At 41.7% G+C, this 27,337-nt stretch overlaps 1 protein-coding gene across 1 annotated transcript in view; it reads right to left on the reverse strand.

Annotated features, from left to right (window-relative positions):
* Nucleotides 1-414: 414 nt before the first annotated feature.
* The window catches only part of LOC123774804 (monocarboxylate transporter 12-B), a 37,912-nt gene continuing 10,989 nt past the window's right edge, over nt 415-27,337 (reverse strand). The window contains exons 2-7 of the mRNA XM_069310840.1: nt 23,856-24,037; nt 19,595-19,865; nt 9,865-10,575; nt 7,755-7,946; nt 6,666-6,809; nt 415-4,431 (exon numbers count right to left, since the gene is read on the reverse strand). Coding sequence (XP_069166941.1) covers nt 4,412-4,431; nt 6,666-6,809; nt 7,755-7,946; nt 9,865-10,575; nt 19,595-19,865; nt 23,856-24,037 — 1,520 coding nt within the window. The 3' untranslated portion in view covers nt 415-4,411. The remainder of the gene's footprint in view (nt 4,432-6,665; nt 6,810-7,754; nt 7,947-9,864; nt 10,576-19,594; nt 19,866-23,855; nt 24,038-27,337) is intronic.

A 27,337-nucleotide genomic window follows, 5' to 3' on the forward strand; every position in this document is an offset into this window, starting at 1 on the left:
AGTATCAGAATGCAGTGAACGTGTAGATGAATCTGACGAAAGAGCAGCTTTCGTGGGCGCCCCTGTAGAACAAGCAGTGCCCTGGCAGCGACGGAGAGTCTGCAGGGCAGGCTGTAGATCACACATTATGTAGTTACTGATGAAGCTGCCAGATGAGTGAGTAGTGATCGTGGAGCAGCAAGCCGTAGTAGATGAAAATGCAGAGACGATCGCGATGAAAATCATAGCTGTGGCGAGGGTGTTGGCAACGTTCCACGACAGGTGGCTGCGGTCCACAGCAAGGAGCAGCAGTGGAGGTCCAGTGAGAGTCCATGTTGTAGTCCATCGTGGCTGGGTATCGTCGAAACTCTCTGGGGTCACCAATGTAACGGTTCTATTGTTACGTAAAGTATGGTGACAAATAAACACAGACACTAAGATACTATATATATATTTGGTCGAATATACAGAAGTACACAGGTGATACGTTGGTGTGAGTTAAGCGCACTGAGCGTTGGTACAGTATCTCGCAAGTGTCTGCTTCTAGACCACACGTGAAAGTAGACTAGTTAATGTTTGCTATTCTTGCTGCTTATATTGCTCGGGCAACACCTCACCGTGTTGCCCGGGCAACGCCTCACCTCATTCATCTCCAAAGGTTGACAGGAATATTAACACTATATTTGGAGCGAGTATATTATTGGGATAATCTACTCGCTACAGTACGTCCGTCCGTACATATGGGACCTGCACCCTGGTTCTCGATTTCGCCTCTCTGGGTCGCTTTACCTGGACTTTCCTCATAGCGGATGTGGAACAACCCATTATTGGATGGGATTTCCTGCAACACCATCGACTTATTGTGGATCCCGCAGGTGCAGTACTTCGAGCTTCCCCTAGTACCTCTACTCAGGTTAACACCGTCACCCCAGTCGCATCTACAGAACTTAAAATGCCCTTATCCTAACCTACCAGAAGGCCCAAAACATAAAACGGGACAGTATGTCACTTTCGCGAGCCACTTCAATTTTCATGTATGAAAATTTGTGGTCTTATGTAACGCATACGATCGAAATGCGACGTTCTTTGTAAGAGGACAGGTTGGCAAGTACCTACTTACTGCTAGGTGAACAGATCCATTAGGTGAAAGGACATATGCCCAACCATTTCGGTTCCGCCCGGAATTAGAACCCGGAATTCTCAATTGTGCATGTATTAACGTGCTTGTCTCCGAAGCCAGACAGACACATACTTAATAAGGGTGGTAAATATAAAAATGTTATGGATTCCTTCTCACATTCGCCTGCAGGATCATAATAAGATTGACGCCCTTGCTAAGGCTGCAGTAAATAAAAACAGTGTTGAACAGAATCTTGAGTTATCAAATAGGTCAATTAAAAGTGTTATTAGACGAGAACTCCTGAATGAATTTGAAGAAAGCAGAACAGTACAAACTGGAACTAGCAGATTCATTGTTTATCATAATGAAATGTGTGAAGTAAAACTTGTGTATGGGGCAAGTAGCAAAATCAACAGACTAACAGACATTTTCACAACTCGAATAATACTTGGCTACAAGTATCTCTGGCAGTTCGGCTTGTATATGGATCTAGATGAAGTAAAGTGCAAAGTGTGTGGACAAAAACAGGGACACACACTAGAGCATTATATCTTAGACCGTACTAAAATTTAGCAATATAGAGAGTTTAGTTAGTTAGTTTAGTTTATTTATTATGCACCCCATACCCATCTTGTGGGCAGTAGTGGAAAGGGTTATCATTTAGCTAAGGAAGTTACAATCTTGATGAGCTAGTTACAAAATTCAATATAAGTCGTCACATCAACAATGGGTTCGAGATCGACCACAAGTACAGTTTCTAAATTAAACAACTGACATATGTGGAGAGCTAGTGTCACAATTGATATGTTTGTCCTGCACACCGCCCCCCATCCAGTGGGCAGCGGTGGATAGGTTACAATCACTTAGTTAGTACCTACAGTTAGTAAACTGGGGATATTTGGCTAAAATTTCTGGTAGCAGATAATTTTGAATGAAATATTTACACATTGTTGGAACATTGGTTATAGAATTGTCTCTAAATTCACGTATAAATCTAATCTCACGTATGAAATGGCAAACCATCTTATTACTAAGGATAAAATACCTAAAACCCTTGCACTGTATTCATATTTAAATCGCTTCCAGTAGATAAACGACATGAGATTAAGAAGTTAAGTATTACCCGAAACGCTGTGCGCATTAGTGACTTTAGGCATATATAGTATGTACTAGCTCTATCTATAAATCCAACATTATGTTTGCAACTCATTTTGAATGTATATACTTTTACCTAAATAAACATTATCTTAACTTATTGTGAAGAATAATAATAACAAACAACAGCGCCCCCTATGACTGTAATATATCCATAACTCAAACAATTATGCATTAGTAATAAGACCTACAGTTAATGTATAATAACTGTAAATTTATAGCTCTTGAAATAGAACATTCTCTGTAACTAGCTGGCATTATAATTATAAGGTGTGAAGGACAGATGAAATTGCTAATGTAATAATATCCGTTGAGGTCTGATAAAGACCTTTTGTGCCCTCTGTAATCCTTTTTGCGCTACCGCTCACAGGATGAGTATGGGGTGCACAATAAACTAGCCGCCTCTGGCGGCAACAATAAAAAAAAAATCAATGCGTCGAAAACGTACCCGACTGTACTACCGGGACTCTAAACATAAAATTTATTTTATTGATTATACTGATGATGTTGCATGTCTTTAGTACTCAAATTGGGTGATTGGTAGCGCAAGATACATTGTGAGTTTGAATCACAAGGTAGGAAACTATGAGGGTATATAATTTGAAACTTTTTTTTGCTTGACTTTTTTAATAAAACATAGGTTGGACAACTTTTTAATACATTAGGGAGTAAGTTTCGTAGACTGGGTCCTTTTATTTGCATAGAGTGTTTACACAGATTTAGTCCGACTCTAGGGATATCAAAGAGTGTGGTGCTCATGGGGTTAACAAATTGTAACATACGTTTACGTGTACGTATTTGTGTGACAAGGGAAGGGAACCATCAGGAGAAAGCACCAAGCCATTACGACTATATAGCACTTGGAAAGGTTCAGGATAAGGATTTGGGATGGGACAGGGAAAAGGAGTGGTGTCCTACCACTTGGATAGTCGGGAATTGAACGTCGACCTGCACGAAGCGAGACCGTCGCTCTACCGTCCAGCCCAAGTTGTTGGACGGTAGCAAAGACTTTAATAAATGTAAAAAACATTAAACACAAAATTTAATGTGTTTTTTTTATATAACACGAATATATTTTTATATCTGCACGAAGCGAGACCGTCGCTCTACCGTCCAGCCCAAGTGGTTGGACGGTAGCAAAGACTTTAATAGATAAATATAAAAAAACATCTAAACAAAAAATTTAATGTTTTTTTATATTTATTTAATATAAGCTTTATTTCAGCAGTCGGTTGCTGGTAATGTAATGGCGTGTTGTGATAGCTGTAACGAGGCCTGGAGCAGGGCAGAGAGCTGGAGTGAGGCCAGGGGTACAGAGAGCTCGGATGCGGGGTGAGAACGTAGGGTGTGGAGCTGCAATGCGGGACGAGAGCATGGAGCTCGAATGCGGGACAAGAGCGTGGAGCTTGAAAGTAGGACGAGAGCATGGAGCTGGAATGCGGGACAAGAGCGTGGAGCTTGAAAGTAGGACGAGAGCATGGAGCTGGAATGCGGGACAAGAGCGTGGAGCTGGAATGCGAGACGAGAGCGTGGAGCTGGAATGCGAGAAGAGTTCGTGTAGCTCGAATAAGGGGCGAGAGCGTGGAAGCTCGATGCGGCCAAAATCTGGTTGTCCGGCCAGACTGGTACGAGTCTGTAGCGTCTTGAGAGGAGGAACTACACTCAATGAGTATTAAATTATTCCTGGTGAATGTTCCTGGTGTTGAATCTAGAGCGTCTGTACTGAACCACTCTTGTAGTTTGACTGATTACGATCTGCTGTCAACGGCTTAGAGTACAAATTTCTCAATTTACCAAACTGATCAACAGGTTGGGAAGATATATTAATTGTAATTAGTTGTAGGAAGATATATTAATTGTAATTAGGGGAGCTAATTAGTCAAATATAATCTCTATTCTGTGTTCCACTGGTCATCTGTGGTAGTTAGGGTGGCCTGGTGGATATTTCTTGCGTTCTTCTGGAAGGAGTTCCGATTGTAGCGATGCATGGTGGTAATATCTGTCGATGACGTATTCAGGTACCTTCATGTCCAAGCTAGTACGCCTTATGGACGTTGAACCTTTGTACCCAGCTTTCCAGTCTTCAAAAAGCATTGTGAGTTGTATTTGCGTTCGTCGACTGTCAGGTCGCGTTTCTTCCAGATCGGTGTATGTATTTTATCCTGAGGCGGGGTTGTCTTGGAGGTGGCGTGGGTGAGAAAGAAAGAAATCCTCATATAAGAATAGGAATAATAGAAATTCTCATATATGAAATAGGAGAGGTCCCAAGATGCTGCCCTGTGGCACTACTGCAGATAATAGTAGAGTGGGGGAGTTATAATTCAATTAATTGTGTCGGAGGACAGGAAGTTAGGATATACATACAATACACGTTAGGATTATATCGAGGTCCCCCCCCCACAGGGTCGAATTACTGATCCTTCCCAGGATGCAACCCCACAACAAGCTGACTAGCTTCCAGGTACCTATTTACTGCTAGGTGGACAGGCGCATTAGGTGAAAGGAAACGCGCCCAACCATTTTTGTCCCGCCTGGGATTCGAACCCGAAATTCTGGATTGCGAGTAAAGAACGAACCCAACTGTACTACCGGCAAGTAGTACACTCTGACTTACCTCAGTGACAGGCTTCAGAATGACGCTATTTTTCCCACCCTAACAAAAATTGCTGATGGCATAGCCTTCATTTTCTTTAGTCCTAACCCTCTTATTCTGAATGACACAGTGAATACCGAACTAAAAATATGTCCATCTTTGGCTTAGGGAGCCGGTCGGCCGAGCGGACAGCACGCTGGACTTGTGATCCTGTGGTCCCGGGTTCGATCCCGGGCACCGGCGAGAAACAATGGGCAGAGTTTCTTTCACCCAATTTCCCTGTTACCTAGCAGTAAAATAGGTACCTGGGTGTTAGTCAGTTGTCACGGGCTGCTTCCTGGGGGTGGAGGCCTGGCCGAGGACCGGGCCGCGGGGACACTAAAGCCCCGAAATCGTCTCAAGATAACCTCAAGATAACACTGATGCGCCATCCACAGGGCAATATACTTGGCCCTCTCCTCTTTCTTATTTACATCAATGACCTTCCAAATACCTTTCAATTTGCTTATTAAGCACCACAACATTTGCTGATGGCATAGCCTTCATTTCCTTTAGTTCTAACCCTCTTATTCTGAATGACACAGTGAATACCGAACTAAAAATATGTCCATCTTTGGCTAGTTGCTAACAAACTTACCCTTAACATTGATAAAACCTTCTATATTTTGTTTGATAATAAATGCACAGATCAAATTACCCTGAGAATTAACAATATCCAAATTAGTAACATAGGAGATGGTAAATTCCTTGTTGTTCTCATTGATAACAACTTGAATTTCCAGTCCCATATACCAAATGTAGAAAAAAAGTTTGTAAAACAGTTGGCATTCTTTCTAAAATCAGATAATATGTACCTCACTCTGCCCTGGTGACGGTCTATTACTCTCTCATCTATCCTTATCTCACCTATGGTATCAGTGCTTGGGGTTTCACTACTCAAAATTATCCACAACTCCTAATTACTCAACACAAATCAGAGATTAGAGCAATAACAAACTTAGGCTCCAGACAGCATTTGGGTCCCCTTTCTTAAATCTTTAATTAATAGTTAATATTTATATATAATTATGTCACTACACATCCTCTCGTGTGTACTATTTATAAATAAAACATTGAACTGCAATGCTAATCCTGACCTTATAAATGCTTTCTAGAGGGTTGTAACAGAACCCTTGGACACCTCACCAGAAACAAATAACTGTTCGATATTCCAAGAGTTCGACTTAGCCAAAGCATAAATGCTCTGCAAATAAAGGGGTCCTTCTGGAATGACCTCCCTAATTACATCAAAGACTGTCCTTCCCTCAAGCAGTTTAAAAGAGAAACTAAGAACTACCTGATAAACTCTATGTAACCTACCTTACTTCCTAAATATCAACCTATGCTTTGCTGTTTTTGAACATTAATTACTGAAACTACTACTGCTGTTATCTGCCATGTAAATATTTAATAACAAAAAATATTCTTTCTGTTTCTGCTGTAAAATTAGTATGTTCTGTTGCAATGTTTGCTGTTCCAATCATTATGAAATAAGTGTCACTTTATATCTATTCCTCTACTTCAATTCATTATCGTTTTTTATCTCATTTAGTTTTAAGTCTTAGATTTGTTCTCATATCATGTCCGAAACGCCCTGCGTATTATAGTGGCTTCAGGCATATAGTACCTGCCCTACCCATGATACATACGATCTTCTTATATCCTATGTATGTTGTATGTACTTTTGCTTTAATAAAAATTACTATTATTAATATTAAATCTTGAAGGAAATTTGATAAAATTGTATATCTGTATTCAATAATTGATAAAGTTAACCACCTGAAGGACTGGACTTGGTGCACTTGGTGTTATCCCAGGTGACTGCCCAAGGCATGAGAAGCCAGAGGCCCACGCACAGGAACTGGGTACTGCTCAACACCCACACGCTCACTGCATAGCTACCGCTCACGTCTTTCACAAACCCTGCAACAATGTATGCGGATTATGTGTGTGTGTGTGTGTGTGTGTGTGTGTGTGTGTGTGTGTGTGTGTGTGTGTGTGTGTGTGTGTGTGTGTGTGTGTGTGTCCTTAAGGGAAGGACAGTCCTTCAGGTGGAGGTCTCTCTCTCTCTCTCATTAAGAAACTGGAACATCTCATCACATCCCCGATCACTTACTCCCCTTCGCCCCCACCCCGCCACCCCCCACGTCCACTTCTCTCAGAAAGCATATTGGTGAGCAATTGCGCGGGTATACTTCACACTATATATTGCTACTCCAGAAAGTCTCTGCGGATATCCGTCCTTAATCCCGAATTCCCTTATTTACTATGCCAGTGATGAACGTGGAGCTTTGTATCCCGAATTCACGATCCAACTTAGTGACGTTATCAATTGATACTGTATTCGTAGCTTTTATATTTTATACACAAGGAAATCCTATTAGCGTGATATATCAATGAGAGAATCAATTGGAGCAATACGGAGGATTCGAACCCTCGACCAGGGTACTCCCGAGCCGCGCATCTTACCTCTGGACCACGACACGGTATAAGTTATACAACCTAGATTCAGTTGAATCCCAGGTTGTGTAACTTATACCATGTTGTGGTACAGAGGTAAGGCGCGCGGCTTGGGAGTACCCAGGTAGAGGGTTCGAATCCCTGCATTACTTAATTTAATATAAAATATAATGAGAAAATCAAATGATCATATTTCCGATCTGAGAAAAATGGATGTAAGCTTGAAGCTCCTTTTATTAATTTGTATAAATTGTAAAATAACAAATAAAATATAATAAAACTAATATTTACCATGTCAGTGACAAACGTGGAGCTTTGTTAGACCACAAATTACTTTACAATTACATATGATGTAACTGAGAACATATTATTCCAAGGAGAACCTGTGAGGATGGGTGCAGGACCTACCGAGCAGCGGGCCTAGGGAGATGAAGCCCAGACCATTGAGGAGGCTCGCGGCGCCAAACATGGGCGGGAGGTTACCAACTGTCATGTAGTGGATAATGACTAAGTTGTACAAGCCGACGAAGGCCCCCACGCCGCAGCCCCACACCCCCATCGTCACCATCAGCCACGTTATGCTCGTCAGATACGTGAAAGCTGCAAGACATGATTTAATAGACAATAAATGGATTAATTAACATAATAGTATATAACTATTACCTTAATTAAAATATATACTGTTAGCTAATAATAGTATATGTTTGGGTGTTGATCTAAGGAAGCTTGATACATGGAGGCTACTAAGTAACAAGAACTGAGTAGCAAGAAAAGTGGAGAGCAAAGCTTGTAGAAGTAGTAGAGAGGAACTTCTTGGTGCAACATGTCAGAAAGGAAGCAAGGAGGAGTGGTGACCAACCATCTAGACTAGACCTGGTCTTAGAGTGGACAACTCAATCCCCCAGCACCGGTAAAACAAATGGGCAGAATCTCTTCACCCTGATGCCCCTAGCTGTTACCTAGCAGTAAATAGGTACCTGGGAGTTAGACAGCTGCTACGGACTTCTTCCTGTTTGTGTGTGTGTGTGTAATTACCTAAGTGTAGTTACAGGATGAGAGCTACGCTCGTGGTGTCCCGTCTTCCCAGCACTCTTTGTCATATAACGCTTTGAAACTACTGACGGTCTTGGCCTCCACCACCTTCTCCCCTAACTTGTTCCAACCGTCTACCACTCTGTTTGCGAAAGTGAATTTGCTTATATTTCTTCGGCATCTGTGTTTAGCTAGTTTAAATCTATGACCTCTTGTTCTTGAAGTTCCAGGTCTCAGAAAATCTTCCCTATCGATTTTATCAATTCTGGTTACTATTTCGTACGTAGTGATCATGTCACCTCTTTTTCTTGTCTTCTAGTTTTGGCATATTTAATGCCTTATTTAATGCACACACACACACATCCTATCTTGTTTCTGATATATGTAAATGATCAACCGGAGGGTATAGATTCATTTCTCTCAATGTTTGCGGACGATGCCAAAATTATGAGAAGGATTAAGACAGAAGAGGACTGTTTGAGGCTTCAAGAAGACCTAGACAAACTGAAGGAATGGTGGAACAAATGGTTGTTAGAGTTTAACCCGACCAAATGTAAAGTAATGAAGATAGGTGTAGGGAGCAGGAGGCCAGATACAAGGTATCATCTGGGAGAGGAAATTCTTCAGGAGTCAGAGAAAGAAAAAGACTTGGGAGTTGATATCACGCCAGACCTGTCTCCTGCAGCCCATATCAAGAGGATAACATCAGCGGCATATGCCAGGCTGGCCAACATACGAACGGCATTCAGAAACTTGTGTAAAGAATCATTCAGAACTTTGTATACCACATATGTCAGGCCAATCCTGGAGTATGCAGCCCCAGCATGGAGTCCATATCTAGTCAAGGATAAGACTAAACTGGAAAAGGTTCAAAGGTTTGCCATCAGACTAATACCCGAGCTGAGAGGTATGAGCTACGAGGAGTGACTACGGGAATTAAACCTCACTTCGCTGGAAGACAGAAGAGTTAGGGGGGGGACATGATCACCACATTCAAGATTCTCAAGGGAATTGATAGGGTAGATAACGACAGGCTATTTAACACAAGGGGCACACGCACTAGGGGACACAGGTGGAAACTGAGCGCCCAAATGAGCCACAGAGATATTTGAAAGAACTTTTTTAGCGTCAGAGTGGTTAACAAATTGAATGCATTAGGAAGTGATGTGGTGGAGGCTGACTCCATACACAGTTTCAAGTGTAGATATGATAGAGCCCAATAGGTTCAGGAACCTGTACACCTGTTGATTGACGGTTGAGAGGCGGGACCAAAGAGCTCAACCCCCGCAATCACAACTAGGTGAGTACACACACACACACACACACACACACACACACACACACACACACACACACACACACACACACACACACACACACACATATATATATATATATATATATATATATATATATATATATATATATATATATATATATTATATTATATTATATTAAAAACTAGAAGGACTACTGTGTAACTCACCTAAACTAGAGGCAGCAATGACGAAGATCCCGGTGACATAACAGGCGTACATGTTAAAGCAGGAACACTCAGTGAGGGTGGAGACAGCGAGGCGTGTGACGAGGCTGCATAACCCAGACACAGACACACACCAAGCTTCTGCCTGGGGAGAGTGGCCCATAGCTTGAATCATGAAAGGCACCATCATAATGAAGTTTAAATACCCGTTGATGACTAGTGTGCTGCTGACAGCAATGATTAAAGCACGAAGTGATTTGAGGATGTGTAGGTTGTGAATTGTTGACTGAGCAACACGTGAGAGAAATCCGCTCATTGTTCCAGAGTTTCTTTTGGCCGCGCTCATATTCTGGGATATTATTTTGGCTTTTTGATTTTTACTTATAAGTTTGAACGTAACGCTGGAGGTATGTTGTTGAGCCATTAACTTCCCGGAGACAGATCTTCCAGCTTCCCAAATACAGCGACGAGTGTGCCACTTAACAGGATGAAAAGTTGCTACAGCCACACATGTATTGAGCATAATGGCACCAAGGATGAGCGTGGCTCCCATGAATGCATATTTCTCCTGTAGGAATATGATTAAATGAGGTGCGATGAACTGGCCGACGCTGGTGCCAGCCATAAGGATACCGTTGGCTCGGCCAAGACGGCGTGTGAAGTAAACAGGGACGACGAAGATGCTGGTGGTGACTATCAGGCCCGCTCCAATACCTGCCATGAATTATATTTGTCAGATACTTGCCAATATAAAAAAATCGTAGAAAATACAGTACAATTATAACCATTTAATGCAATATAAAGGAAGAGAGTTAGAGAAAAGGGAAAGAGGCCTAGCTACACGTGGCCAATATTTGGTTACAGTTCATGTTTAGTTTCAATTTAGTAGAAAACCAGTCGGGTGTGTTTAGAAGCCTATCCCACAGTATAATGCAGTAACTGAGAAACAGTATTCATAATGACAAGGAGAATGATATGTCAGGCTGGAGAGACATGCCCTAAAAAAATCTGCCCTCTGACCCTTACTGATTTTATAATGAGTTATTTGATCCTTTATGACTGAATCAGTTTACATGTGCTTTGAAAGTAAATACCCTAGCCAGATAAATACCCTAAAAGATTGATAATTTATTTATTTAGTTTGTTTTCCATTATTAGTCGTTTATATAGTGATATATAAGACACTCACCTGGCGCGAGCGCTTTGTCATGGGTTCGTATCCTGGCCGGGGAGGATTTACTGGGTGCAAATCCTTAACTGTAACCTCTGTTTAACTCAACAGTAAAATGGGTACTTGGTTGTAAAAACGATTCTTCGTGGGGGTCGTATTCCAAGGACTTGCCCGAAACGCTACGCGTACTAGTGGCTGTACAAGAATGTAACAACTCTTGTATATATCTAAAAAAAAAAAAAAAAAAAAAAACTTAGAAATCTAATACTAGATAACAGACTGAACAAAAACCATCTAATTATCGCAGGGGACTTTAATATTGACCTCTGTGAGCCTGATAACCCTCCTGCTGCTAGTTACCTCAACTGTATGAATTCCTGCTTCCTCATACCCTTAATCACTAGGCCTACTAGAATCACTGATAGTACTGCCTCTGCTCTTGACCACATCTGGACTAACAGAACCTCTCCACTTCAGGGATAATCATTGATAGGACCACAGACCATTACCCCTCATTTCTCCTAACCAACATTAATAAACCACCTCTAGATACAAGGAAGATAAGCTTTAGGCTGCACAATGAAACTTCTAAAAGCAACTTTATTGCGGCTGCTAACTTCAACCGGGAGGCTGAATTAGGTAACATAGTGAACATCAACCTAGCAGTGCAAACATTTCTTCAGAAAATTCTGAACCTTTATAACTCCCACTGTTCAATGCTAACGAAACAAGTTACAAATAAAAGGTTAAACACTCCTTGGCTTACAAAGGGTATACTTAAATCTATTAATAAAAAACATGACCTTGAGAAGAAGTATAGATTAGGAATCGTCTCGAAAGGATTTTCAAAGATTTGATACGATGCCAGATAGCATCGTATCGCTCCGGGAAACGTACAAACTGGAGGTCACAGGTTCGAGTCCTGTACTGGCTGTCTATATTTGCAGTCTCCGTGGTGTAGTGGTAAGACACTCGCCTGGCGTTCCGCGAGCACTATGTCATGGGTTCGTATCCTGGCCGGGGAGGATTTACTGGGCGCAATTCCTTAACTGTAGCCTCTGTTTAACGCAACAGTAAAATGTGTACTTGGATGAAAAAACGATTCTTCGCGGCAGGGGATCGTATTCCAGGGACCTGCCCGAAACGCTACGCGTACTAGTGGCTGTACAAGAATGTAACAACTCTTGTATATATCTCAAAAAAAAAATACTCATCAATGCTATCTAAAATAATTAGAAGAGCCAAAATAAAATACTACGAAAATAAATTTACCCAAATTAAGGGCAACATTGAGAAAACATGGAGCACTATCTCCCAAATATTAGGATCAAAAAAGATTTTGAATAAAAACAAATTCTCCTATCCAATGACGATGGTGTGCTTTCGGCCTCAGACACTGCTACTGAGTTCAATAGGTTCTTTTCTTCCATTGGGACATCCCTTGCTCATGATATTCCATCCTCCCTCATTAATATTAAAGACTACCTTACAAGTAACTATCCAGAGTCTCTGTACCTAGCTCCCGCTAATTCCTCTGATGTTAATGAGATAATCCTTTCCCTTAAAACTAAGTCAAGCGCCCTTGATGAGATACCATCCCTAATTTACAAAAAAGCTTTCAGATTTCTAGCTCCTGATATTACATTGCTTTTCAATAAATCACTTGAATTCCAAACCTTTCCGGATACTCTAAAAAAAAAGCGAGAGTAACCCAGTCCACAAATGTGGTGAACTCTCTGATGTCAACAATTACAGACCTATATCAATTCTGCCAACCTTGTCAAAAATATTTGAAAAGCTAATCTACAAGCAGCTTTACTCATATCTAGGCAAACTCAATATACTTAGTTCTTGCCAAAATGGTTTCAGACTCAATAAAAGCACTAACGATGCACTTATTAGTATAATTAACTTGATACATACAGCTCTAGACAAAAATAAGTTCCCTGTTGGGTTATTTGTGGACCTGCATAACGCTTTTGACACTGTCAACCACCAAAACATTCTTAAATTACATCATTATGGAGTCAGAGGTCACTCCCTGCAATACCTTTAGTCTTACCTTACTGACAGGCTCCAGCTAGTATGTTTCTGTGAATAATTCCATTTTTCTTACACTACCCATAAACATTGGTGTTCCACAGGGCAGCATACTTGGCCCTCTCCTCTTTCTCATCTACATTAATGACCTTCCAAATGTCTCTCAACACCTCAAACCAATCTTATTTGCTGATGACACAACTTTCATTTTCTCCAGTCCTGACCCTCTGCTCTAAATGTCACTGTGAATACTGAACTAAATAAAGTCCGTCTTTGGCTAACTGCTAACAAACTCACCCTTAACATTGACAAAACTTTCTATATTTTGTTTGGTAATAAATCCTCAAATGCAATTATTCTAAGAATAAACAATATACAAATCAGTAGTAAAGTTGATGGTAAATTCCTTGGTGTCCTCATCGATAACAAGCTGAATTTCCAGGGACACATTCTAAATATAGCAAAAAAAAGTTTCAAACACTGTGGGCATTCTTTCTAAGATCAGATATTATGTACCTCGCCCTGCCCTGGTGACACTATTACTCTCTCATCTATCCTTATCTCAACTATGGTACTTGTGCTTGGGGTTCTACTACCCAAAATCATTTACGTCCTCTAATTACCCAACACAAAGCTGCTATCAGAACAATATCTAACTCTGGTCCCAGACAGCACTCGGCACCCTTACTCAAATCTCTGAATATGTTAGATATTAAGTCACTGCACATCCTCTCATGTGTACTCTATATATTTAAAACGCTGAACTGTAATGTCAATCCTGACCTTAAAAGCTTCCTAGAAGGTTGTAACAGAGCCCATGAGCACCACACCAGAAACAAATACCTATTTGATATTCCAAGAGTACGACTTAATCAAACTAGAAATGTTCTACAAATCAATTGACCCAGAATATGGAATGACCTTCCCAATCATGTCAAAGGCTGTACCTCTCTCAACCAGTTTCAGATGAAAACTAGTACTACCTAATTAACTCCCTGTAACCTACCTTACCCCTAAATGTCAACCCATGTCTTACTATTCTTAAACAATGTTGTTTGTTGAGTTTAGTTTAGTTCATTTATTATGCACCCCATACCCATCTTGTGGGCGGTAGTGGAAAGGGTTACAGAGCCACGTAATGGGCTCAGGGACTGAACCCCACAATTCATTTAGCTAAGCAAGTTACAATCTTGATGAGCTAGTTACAAAATTCAATATCGTTGTTTGTTGACCAACTTGTTTATTTGCTATTTTGTACCATGTTTCTACCCCCCCCCCATTTTGTACCTCCTTTTTTATCTTTTATTTTTTCTTTCAATCGAATTTATACTTTAAGCTCAATTATTATTAAGTTTTAGTCTAAGTTTTTTCTTCCACACCTTGCCCGAAACGCTATGCGTGTTAGTGGCTTAGGTATTTGAATGTACTAGCTCTGCTTATAAATAATCAGAATGTTTGTAACTCTGCAACTATGTATGTACTTTTCCTAAATAAAATATTATTATTATTATTATTATTATTATTATTATTATTATTATTATTATTATTATTATTATTATTATTAAAATAACATCTATGGTATATAAGAGTGCTGCTTATGCCCTTGCACCACCTATAGCTTATTCAACAAATCTTTAGTGTCATACTTTTCCTGATATCTTTAAAAAAAAAACAGGAGTAACGCCAGTTCACAAAGGAGGCGAGACAGCTGACATAAACAATTACAGACCAATATCAAATCTACCGATACTATCAAAAATATTTGAAAAAATATTTATAAACAGCTTTACTCTTACCTTGTAAAATGTAACATGTTAAGTCCCTGCTAGTTTGGCTATCGTCCCCAAAAGAATAACAATGATGCCATTATTTGTCTGCTTAATATAATCTACACAGCTATATAATCTTGACAAAAATGAGTTCCTAATTGGCCTCTTCACTGACCTGAGAAAGGCCATTGAGACTGTAAATCATAACTACCTCTTACTTAAACCTCGCCACTATGGACTCAGAGGGTTTGCTCTGAACTATATTCGTTCCTATCTCAGTGACAGACACCAAAATGTAGCCGTCAATGACATAACCTCCCCTACTTTACCGGTAATCATAGAAGTGCCACATGGCAGCATATTAGGACCTCTATTTCTTATATACCACAGTGATTTGCCAAATGTTTCTAACAATCGTAAACCTATACAATTTGCTGACGATACTACCTTCATCTATTCAGACCCCAAAACCCCCACACTATAATAATACTGTTAACAACGAATTAAAAAAAAATCCACTCATGGATATCAACCAACGAACTCTCACTAAACATAAAAAAGATCTGCTACATTTTATTTGGAAGCAAATCATCAAAGCAAATTCAACTTCAGATAGGCAATGTAAACATTAGCATTAAAAATTATGAAAAGATCCCTTGGCTTATATATAAAGAGACTCAACTCCAGCACCCACATACAACATAGTCAAAAAATTATAAAAAAAACTTTCGGTATGCTCACTAAAATCAGATATTATGTTCCTCACTCTCATCTCCTCTCATTATACTACTCGTTAATCTATTCGTGTCTTACATACGGTATCTGTACCACCAAAGGAGTCACAAAGGGGTGGGAACAGGACCAGGAGTCACACAAGGGGGTGGGAAGAGGACCAGGAGTCACACAAGGGGGTGGGAACAGGACCAGGAGTCACACAAGGGGGTGGGAACAGGACCAGGAGTCACACAAGGGGGTGGGAACAGGACCAGGAGTCACACAAGGGGGTGGGGACAGGACCAGGAGTCACACAAGGGGGTGGGAAGAGGACCAGGAGTCACACAAGGGGGTGGGAACAGGACCAGGAGTCACACAAGGGGGTGGGAACAGGACCAGGAGTCACACAAGGGGGTGGGAACAGGACCAGGAGTCACACAAGGGGGTGGGGACAGGACCAGGAGTCACACAAGGGGGTGGGAACAGGACCAGGAGTCACACAAGGGGGTGGGAACAGGACCAGGAGTCACACAAGGGGGTGGGGACAGGACCAGGAGTCACACAAGGGGGTGGGAACAGGACCAGGAGTCACACAAGGGGGTGGGGACAGGACCAGGAGTCACACAAGGGGGTGGGAACAGGACCAGGAGTCACACAAGGGGGTGGGAACAGGACCAGGAGTCACACAAGGGGGTGGGGACAGGACCAGGAGTCACACAAGGGGGTGGGGACAGGACCAGGAGTCACACAAGGGGGTGGGAACAGGACCAGGAGTCACACAAGGGGGTGGGAACAGGACCAGGAGTCACACAAGGGGGTGGGAACAGGACCAGGAGTCACACAAGGGGGTGGGAACAGGACCAGGAGTCACACAAGGGGGTGGGAACAGGACCAGGAGTCACACAATTAGTCACGTCACAATTAGACGAGCCAAAACTAAATACTACGAAGATAAATTTACCCAAATAAAGAGCAACATTAAACAAACTTGGAGAACAATTTCACAAATATTGGGATCAAAGAAGTCTTTAAATAACAAACCGACTCTCCTGTCTAATAACGATGGTCAGCTTTCAGCCTCTGATTCTGCTATTGAGTTCAATAGGTTCTTCTCTTCCATTGGTTCATCCCTTGCAAATGATATTCCATCTTCCAGTACTGACATTAAGGACTATCTTACAGGTAACTATCCACAGTCTCTGTACCTAAAGCCTATTAATTCCACTGACGTCAATGAGATAATACTTTCCCTTAAAACCAAGTCTGGTGCCCTTGAGGAGATACCAACTTTAATTTACAAAAAAGCCTCCAGATCTTTAGCCCCTGCTATTGCTTTGCTCTTCAACAAGTCACTTGAACTCCAAACCTTCCCAGATATTCTAAAAAAAGCGAGAGTAACGCCTGTCCACAAATGTGGTGATCTCACAGATGTTAACAACTACAGACCTATATCTATCCTGCCAAACTTGTCAAAAAATTTTGAAAAACTAATCTATAAGCAGCTTTACTCATATCTAGCCAAACTCAATATACTTGCCCTTGCCAATATGGCTTCAGACCCCAAAAAAGCACTAACGATGCACTTATTGGTATGCTTAACTCGATTCATACAGCTCTTGATAAAAATGAGTTCCCTGTTGGGTTGTTTGTGGATCTGCGTAAAGCTTTTGATACTGTCAACCACCAAAACCTTCTTCTTAAATTACATCATTATGGAGTCAGAGGACACTCCCTACAATACCTCAAATCCTACCTTACTGACAGGCTCCAATATGTTTCTGTGAATAATACAATTTCTCCCACCCTACCCATCAACATTGGTGTTCCCCAGGGCAGCATACTTGGCCCTCTCCTCTTTCTCATCTACATTAATGACCTTCCAAATGCCTCCCAACACCTCAAACCAATTCTATTTGCTGACGACACAACCTTCATTTACTCCAGTCCTGATCCCCTTGCTCTAAATGCCACAGTAAATACTGAGCTAAATAAAGTCCATCTGTGGCTAACTGCCAACAAACTCACCCTTAACATTGACAAAACTTTCTATATTCTGTTTGGCAATAAATCCTCTAATCAAATAAATCTCAAAATAAACAATACCCAAATTTGTAACAAATTAGATGGCAAATTCCTTGGCATTCTCATTGACCACAAGCTGAATTTCCAGGGACACATTCTAAACATATCAAAAAAAGTTTCAAAAACTGTGGGCATTCTTTCTAAGATCAGATATTATGTACCACGCCCTGCCCTGGTGACTCTCTATTACTCCCTTATCTATCCATATCTCAACTATGGTATTTGTGCTTGGGGCTCTACTACCCAAAATCACTTACGTCCTCTAATTACTCAACACAAAGCTGCTATTAGGACAATATCCAATTCTGGCCCCAGACATCACTCGGTACCCCTACTCAAATCTCTGAATATGTTAGACATTAAGTCACTGCACATTCTCTCATGTGCATTATACATATATAAAACGCTAAACTATAATGCCAATCCTGATCTCAAAAGCTTCATAAAAGGTTGTAACAGAACCCATGAGCACCACACCAGAAATAAATACAGTTTTGATATTCCTAGAGTACGACTTAATCAAACTAGAAATGCTCTACAAATCAAGGGGCCCAGAATGTGGAATGACCTTCCAAACCATGTTAAAGACTCTACCTCTCTCAACCAGTTTAAGTTAAAAACGAAGCTATACCTAATAAATTCCCTGTATTACCTTACCCTTCTATTGTCAACCAATGTCTGTTTTTCTTTAAAGAGCGCTGTTTGTCGACATAATTGTATTTGTGCTGCTTTTTCATCTATGTTTTCATTTCTTGTTTTCATTCTACTCATTATGCTCAATTAGTATTAAGCTTGTCATTTAAGTTTATCATGCCCGAAACGCTTTGCGTAATAGTGGCTTTAGGCATTGTATGTACTAGCTATACCTATAAGTCAACCAATCCTTGTAAAAATTTATTGTATGTATGTACCTTACCTAAATAAAATTGTATTGTATTGTACACAAGGGGGTGGGAACAGGACCAGGAGTCACACAAGGGGGGTGGGGACAGGACCAGGAGTCACACAAGGGGGTGGGGACAGGACCAGGAGTCACACAAGGGGGTGGGAACAGGACCAGGAGTCACACAAGGGGGTGGGGACAGGACCAGGAGTCACACAAGGGGGTGGGGACAGGACCAGGAGTCACACAAGGGGGTGGGGACAGGACCAGGAGTCACACAAGGGGGTGGGAACACGACCAGGAGTCACACAAGGGGGTGGGGACAGGACCAGGAGTCACACAAGGGGGTGGGGACAGGACCAGGAGTCACACAAGGGGGTGGGGACAGGACCAGGAGTCACACAAGGGGGTGGGAACAGGACCAGGAGTCACACAAGGGGGTGGGAACACGACCAGGAGTCACACAAGGGGGTGGAGACAGGACCAGGAGTCACACAAGGGGGTGGGGACAGGACCAGGAGTCACACAAGGGGGTGGGGACAGGACCAGGAGTCACACAAGGGGGTGGAGACAGGACCAGGAGTCACACAAGGGGGTGGGAACAGGACCAGAAGTCACACAAGGGGGTGGGAACAGGACCAGAAGTCACACAAGGGGGTGGGAACAGGATCAGGAGTCACACAAGGGGGTGGGGACAGGACCAGGAGTCACACAAGGGGGTGGGAACAGGACCAGGAGTCACACAAGGGGGGTGGGAACAGGACCAGGAGTCACACAAGGGGGTGGAGACAGGACCAGGAGTCGCACAAGGGGGTGGGAACAGGACGAGGCACTAAACTACAGGTGGTGATGGTATGTAAATAATTATAACAATAATTCATTGTGTGGGGGACAGGCAGCTAGAGTGTATTCATACACGTTAGACTTATATCGATTATAGCATTTATAGCGTACCCTTACACTATCCACACGAAGATAAGGGGGAGATGCTGTCGAATGGAGGGTGTGGAAGGAAAACGGGTGAAACGGAGGGGCCTGAAGCTAAGAGGTGTGAGGAATTATAGCGACTCATACCTCCGAGAAAAGAGAACGAGAGGAGGAGGTGCCAGGCGGATGAGGCGAAGGATGAGGCAATGAGAGCAGCAGCGATCATAATGGAGCCGGCCATGGCGACCCGCCTGTGACCCAACTCGCTGGTCAGCGGCCCCACCACCGGTCCCGTCACGTTCCATACCAGACTGAAGGTGTTGAAGATCCAGGCGACAGTGGTGGAGGAGGACCCCAGCGTATGCAAGAGGCTGGAGAATACCAGGCTGAAGCACGGCCCCACCGTCGACACAAGCGTCTGCCAACACCACAAGGAAATATGTTAGAATTAGAAACAGCTGCGTTATTCGTAATGTTTTGTTTTACTAAGTACTGCAATTCTGACTGAGTTGAATAGATATACACCTGTAAAAATAATTTGTTATAAACAAATATATAATTTGTTTAAACTAAAGGACTTCTCAGACTACTCTTTATTTTATTTTCCGAGGCTAGGGGTCCTTACACTTGCACCAGAGGTGGTACCTGGTTGATACCTGGTTGATACCTGGTTGATGGGGTTCTGGGAGTTCTTCTACTCCCCAAGCCCGGCCCGAGGCCAGGCTCGACTTGTGAGAGTTTGGTCCACCAGGCTGTTGCTTGGAGCGGCCCGCAGGGCCACGTACCCACCACAGCCCGGCTGATCCGGAACTTCTCTTAGAAAACCGTCCAGTTTTCTCTTGAAGATGTCCACGGTTGTTCCGGCACCCTCACAATTTACACACACAGACACAGACACACACACACACACTGTGTGTGTGTGAACTGTGAACGAGGGAACTGTGCCTTACGACACTAGAAAGAAGAAGGGAGAGGTGGGACATGATAGGAACGTATAAGATACTCAGAGGGATTGACAGAGTGGACATAGACGAAATGTTCACACGGAATAGTAACAGAACGAGGGGACATGGATGGAAGCTTGAAACTCAGATGAGTCACAGAGATGTTAGGAAGTTTTCTTTTAGCGTGAGAGTAGTGGGAAAATGGAATGCACTTCAGGAACAGGTTGTGGAAGCAAATACTATTCATAATTTTAAAACCAGGTATGATAGGGAAATGGGACAGGAGTCATTGCTGTAAACAACCGATGCTCGAAAGGCGGGATCCAAGAGTCAATGCTCGATCCTGCAGACACAACTAGGTGAGTACAACTAGGTGAGTACACACACACACACACACACACACACACACACACACACACACACACACACACACACACACACACACACACACACACACACACACACACACACACATGGGATCCAAGAGTCAATGCTCGATCCTGCAAGCACATATAGGTGAGTACACACAATGCAGCGGATGTGTGGTGCCCATATCTCAAGAAGCACATCAACAAACTAGAAAAGGTGCAAAGACATGCTACTAAGTGGCTCCCAGAACTGAAGGGCAAGAGCTACGAGGAGAGGTTAGAGGCATTAAATATGCCAAAACTGGAAGACAGAAGAAAAAGAGGTGATATGATCACTACATACAAAATAGTAACAGGAATTGATAAAATCGATAGGGAAGATTTCCTGAGACCTGGAACTTTAAGAACAAGAGGTCATAGATTTAAACTAGCTAAACATAGATGCCGAAGAAATTTAAGAAAATTCACTTTCGCAAACAGAGTGGTAGATGGTTGGAACAAGTTAGGTGAGAAGGTGGTGGAGGCCAAGACCGTAAGCAGTTTCAAAGCATTATATGACAAAGAGTGCTGGGAAGACGGGACACCACGAGCGTAGCTCTCATCCTGTAACTACACTTAGGTAATTACACACACACACACACACACATGTACTCGGACCTATCCTGTTTCTGATATACGTAAATGATCTCCCAAAGGGTATAGACTCATTCCTCTCATTGTTTGCTGACGACGCCAAAATTATGAGAAGGAATAAGAAAGAGGAGTATGTAGCAAGGACAAGCTGCAGGAAGGGTCGAACAAGTTGTTGTTAGAGTTTAACCCGACCAAATGTAATGTAATGAAGATAAGTGTAGGGAGCAGATGACCAGATACAAGGTATCATTTGGGAGATGAAATACTTCAAGAGTCAAAGAGAAAGACCTGGGGGTTGATATCATGCCAGACCTGTCCCCCTGAAGCCCATATCAAGAGGATAACATCAGCGGCATATGCCCGGTTGGCCAACATAAGAATGGCCTTTAGAAACTTGTGTAAGGAATCATTCAGAACTTTGTATATCACATATGTCAGACCAATCCTGGAGTATGCGGCTCCAGCATGGAGTCCATATCTAGTCAAGGATAAGACTAAGCTGGAAAAGGTTCAAAGGTTTGCCACCAGACTAGTACCAGAACTGAGGGGTATGAGCTACGAGGAAAGACTACAGGAATTAAACCTCATGTCACTGGGAGATAGAAGAGTTATGGGGACATGATCACCACATACAAGATTCTCAGAGGAATTAATAGGATGGATAGACAGACAATTTAACACCAGGAGCACACGCACTAAGGGACACAGGTGGATAATGAGTGCCCAAATGCGCCATAGAGACATTACAATTTTTTTCAGTGTTAGAGTAGTAGACAAATGTAGCATTAGGAAGTGATGTGGTAGAGGCTGACTCCATACACAGTTTCAAGTGTAGATATGATAGAGCCCAATAGGCTCAGGAATCTGTACACCCGTTGATTGACAGTTGAGAGGCGGGACCAAAGAACCAGAGCTCAACCCCCGCAAGCGCAACTAGGTAAGTACAACTTGGTAAGTACACATACATACACCCGCAACCTTCAGTAAACACTGCTCATCTTAAACGAACAAGCAGTTTACACATTCTCTTGCGTCTTAAACATATTCAAGAACCCTGAAACGTAATACCATGTCAGCTCTAAGACTGTGATAGTTCTTTTGCTTGGCTCTACCTCTCAAAATTTTATTAAAATAAAGACTACAACAACTATGGAATAATTTACCAAATAATATTAATAATAATAATATACACAGGAAGCCTGTGTTAGTTAATTTATTATGCACCCCATACCCATCTTGTGGGCGGTAGTGGAAAGGGTTACATTATGTGCCAGAGACACATAATGGGCTCAGGGACTGAACCCCACAATTCATTTAGCTAAACAAGTTAGAATATTGATGAGCTAATTACAAAATTCTGTATAATTAACTAAAATTAATTAAGTCCATGTAACCTACCTTACCCCTAAATATGTCAACCCATATCTTACTATGTTTAAACAATGCTGTTTGTTGACCAACTTGTATATTGGCTATTTTCTACCATGTTCCCCCCTTCTTTTTTATTTATTTTTTCCTTCAACGCAATTTATACTTTAAGCTCAATTACTATTAAGTTTTAGTCTAAGGGGTTTTACCCCACCTCATCTTGCCCGAAACACTATGCGTACTATAATAAGTGGCTTTATGTAATGTATGTACTAACTCTATCTATAAATCCAACATTATGTTTGTAAATCAACTATGTATGTACTTTCCTGAATAAAATTTACTTTACTTTTCTTTACTTACTTTACTATAAATTGTCACATCATCAATGGGTTCGACATCGACCACAAGTACAGTTTCGGGTATATCAGCTCTGAGATACCTCCAAGGTTGAACTATTGACCCTCCCCAGGTTGCCACCCCACAACAGTTGCCTAACTCTTGGGTATCTATGTACTATTAGGTGAACAGAGCCGTTAGGTGAAAGGAAACGTGCCCAACCATTTCTGTCCCATCCGGGAATCGAATCCGGGTTGTTCAATTGTGAGCAGTGGTGATTAACTGTTGAACACAGTTAATTATACGTTCGAGTATGCGCATGAGCAGTTATACATACAAACGTGCATGACTTAATTCATTCAAACTGAAATAATACACACAAAAAATGTGAAAATATAAGATAAAAGACTAGTTACGTAGGAGCCGGTGAGTCAGTTCAACAGTTAACATATATATATGTTCTTCAATGATGTGAGTTGCTTTGCTAAACAAATTCTGGGACTCATTTTCTGAGCCCAATGTGTGCCTTTAATTGTTGCCACCAGCTTAGGCTAGCTTATTGCGTACCCAATACTGATCACACGAAAGAGCGCAAAAGCATTACGTACCCGTGCCATCTCTTGGGTGGCTTAATCTTCATCAATCAATCAATCTCAACAGATATTTTACATTTGTGCCTCTGTAACCTTTTTCCCTATTTAAAGTCACAGGATGGGTATGGGTTGAATAATAAATAAGTTAAAGTAAACAACTGACCATGACAACAAAGGATCCCAAGAGAACCAGCCAAGACCAGCCGCCGTCCGGACCGGCTATCACGACTGTGTCATCCTCTTCTCTGTGTTCACATATTTCTTCTGTTATTGTCAGCTGCAGTGTGTCCACTACTTCTTCATCCTTTCTTATACAAAGTGCTTGTAATTCCTGATCCGCTGCTTCTGGAAGCACATGCTGAGTTTTAATCTCGTTATCCTGGACGATATGTTGTGGGAAGTGTGTTTGGCGTTGTGACATTGAACAGGGAGAGTTTCTTCCTTGCATCTTATATTTATCTGACTTATGTTAACAGTTTACTTAAATACAATATATGTTCACAGTACAAAGCAACGATGTATAACAGTTCACAGTATTCAATATATTTTCTTCTGCTAAATTGTAGTTGATACACATTCACACGTCTCCAGTTATAGGGTGTTTGTCTCTTATGTAGCTGAGGGAACACGTTAGAGCAATGGTGCCGAGGAGACACCGATACAATGTGAGCACTAGCGTGCGTGGTGGTAGTGCGTGGTGGTGGTGGTGGTAGTGGTGGTGGAGGTTGTCGTATATAGCATGCTGGGCTGACCCTTGACTCCTGCACTGGCGGCGCCCAGCTGAATTAATTATGTCTCGTATTCTCCATGCTCCATATACGGTCTCGACTATACAAATATCTCCAGCTTGCTTGAGTAGTGTTATTCACCAATTCAAAATAGATATATAATATCAAGCATGATGATGTATAATTCAATAAAGCGAAAAATCAGAAGTTCTTCAGGTTTAGGGCAACTGCTGGCGTATTCGCAAGACAAGAAGTGGTAAAACGTGGTTCACTGACCCTAATGTTGGATGAGCTGGTGCACAGTATTGTGAAGAGCTCAACAAAAGGACAGAAGCATATTGAAAAATAGGATCTTTTCAAACAACGTAAGAGGTGGGGTTGTGTGGAATAGGGGATAATAAGAGCAGCTGGCCTTGAACCCTTACGTTTGTTAAAAATAGATCCTGCCCTACAAACCCTGTTCGCATTTGTGGAAACGGTAACCAGCTACTCAAAGGAATTCCGGTTGATTTAGTAGTATACATGGATTTTACTAAAGCTTTCAATAAGGTACCACATGAAGGACTGGAAGGAAATTACAGGAACGTGGAATAAATGGTAGAATACTAGAATGGATAAAACAAAGCGTCGTGTTAAATGGGAAAGAATCTGAATGGAGAAATGTGGTAAGTGTGGTACCACAGGGGTCAATTTTGGGGCCAATTTTGTTGTCATATTTATCAATGGCATCAATGGCATATGAGAATTTTTCAGTATTAAAACTATAAGTGTTAATGACTCTGAGGGCCACTAACACACTAGTGGCCTCGACGAGCACAGGAAGCTGGCGGCTTGTCAAAGTTCCCCTATTTGCCCTGATGATTTTTACCAGCTGGATTTTAAAATTTAACATTTTTGGCATTTACGACTTCGGCGGGTAGGCTGTTCCATGGATTTATGACCGTGTGGAAACAGAAAACGGGACAGTGCGCTAAGGCTGCAGTAAATAAAGACAGTATTGAATGGAATCTTGAGTTATCAAATAGGTCCCTTAAAAGTGTCATTAGACGAGAACTCCTAGATGGATTTGAAGAAAGTAGAACAGTGCAAACTGGAACTAGTAGGTCCATTGTTCATCACAATGAAATGTGTGAAGTAAAACATGTGTATGGGGCAAGTAACAAAGTCAGTAGACTAACAGATGTTGTCACAGCTCGTATAAGACTTGGCTACAAGTATCTCTGGCAGTTCGGCTTGTATAGGGATCTAGATGAAGTAAAGTGTAAAGTGTGTGGACATAGGCAGGGACACACACTCGAACACTATATCTTGGATTGTTGTAAAATTGAGCCTTTTAGAGATAAATCTAAGCTCACTCTGTATGATATGGCAATCTATCTTATTACCATGGATAAATTACCTGAAATCCTTGCACTGTACCCACATTTTGCTTCCAGTAGATGAACGACATATGAGATTCAGAAACAAGTAGTGTATTGTGAGGACTAATAATAAACAGAAGCTTCCCTATGACTCTGTAATATCCCCATTGGCCAAACTATTATGTATTAACGACAAGACCTACCATTAATGTATGATGACTTACTGTAAATATGTAGCTCTTGTAATAGCACTTTCTCTGTAACTAGCTGACATTGTATTTATAAGGTGTGAAGGATTGAAGAAATTGTTTATGTAATAATCTAAGATGAGGTCTGATAAAGACCTTTTGTGCCCTCTGTAATGCTTTTGCGCTACCGCTCACAGGATGAGTATGGGGTGCACAATAAACTAGCCGCCTTCGGCGGCAACAATCAAATTTCGTGAGCCGATTCCATTTTCATTTACGGCAATTTTTAGTCGTAGCTCGCATACAAGCGAAAAGCGACGTTATTTATGCAACCTGTCCTCTTAAAATGAACGTCGCTTTTGGCCGTTTGTCCGTATGGCCGAATTTGGACGTAATTTGAAAATGAAAAAAATATGAAAATAAATTTTGGATTTTTTTTTTTCAACAACAGTAAGTTAAGGGTCCTCTGATAGGTTAGGTGGGCAGGAAATTCTCTTAAAGTTGCAAAACGTTATGAAAAACGTTAATTTAAAGTGTCCTCTTATAACCTCTGCGCGTACGCCGGACGACTCAAATAGAAAACGGAACAGAACGTCACTTTTGTGAGTCGATTTCATTTCAAATTACGTCCAAATTTGGCCATATCGCGCATACCAGCCAAAAGTGACGTTATTTTTAAGAGGACGGGTTGATTCATAAGCGGACGGGTTGCTCTAGAACCTATAGATGTATGTGAATCGAGATATGGGGGCACTAAACTATATTTACCAAAAGCCCACCTTCGCCAGTGACGACGAGGACAGGAAGCCGACAGCTTGTCAAAGGTTCCACATTTGTTCTGATGATTTTATCGAGCTGGATCTTATATTGCAGATGTGTTTCGGCATTTACAAATTTATTAATTATAGTAATTAATGGCATTACAGAGTAAATTTACATTTACTATGTAAAAATCCCCTTTGTTGCATATAGTTAATCATCATTGTAATTTGTTTATATGGCTGTATGTCTAATAAGATATTATTACACTATGATATTACACTACACCACATTACACAACACCATGATATTACACTACACCACATTACACAACACCATGATATTACACTACACCACATTACACTACACCATGATATTACACTACACCACATTACACTACACCATGGCCAAACCTGGTGGATAGCGCGCAGGACTCGTAATTCTGTGGCGCGGGTTCGATTCCCGCACGAGGCAGAAACAAATGGGCAAAGTTTCTTTCACCCTGAATGCCCCTGTTACCTAGCAGTAAATAGGTACCTGGGTGTTAGTCAGCTGTCACGGGCTGCTTCCTGGGGGTAGAGGCCTGGTCAAGGACCGGGCCGCGGGGAC

The sequence above is a fragment of the Procambarus clarkii genome, chromosome 68 (assembly GCF_040958095.1).
Source record: "Procambarus clarkii isolate CNS0578487 chromosome 68, FALCON_Pclarkii_2.0, whole genome shotgun sequence".
Classification (NCBI taxonomy): Eukaryota; Metazoa; Arthropoda; class Malacostraca; order Decapoda; family Cambaridae; genus Procambarus; species Procambarus clarkii.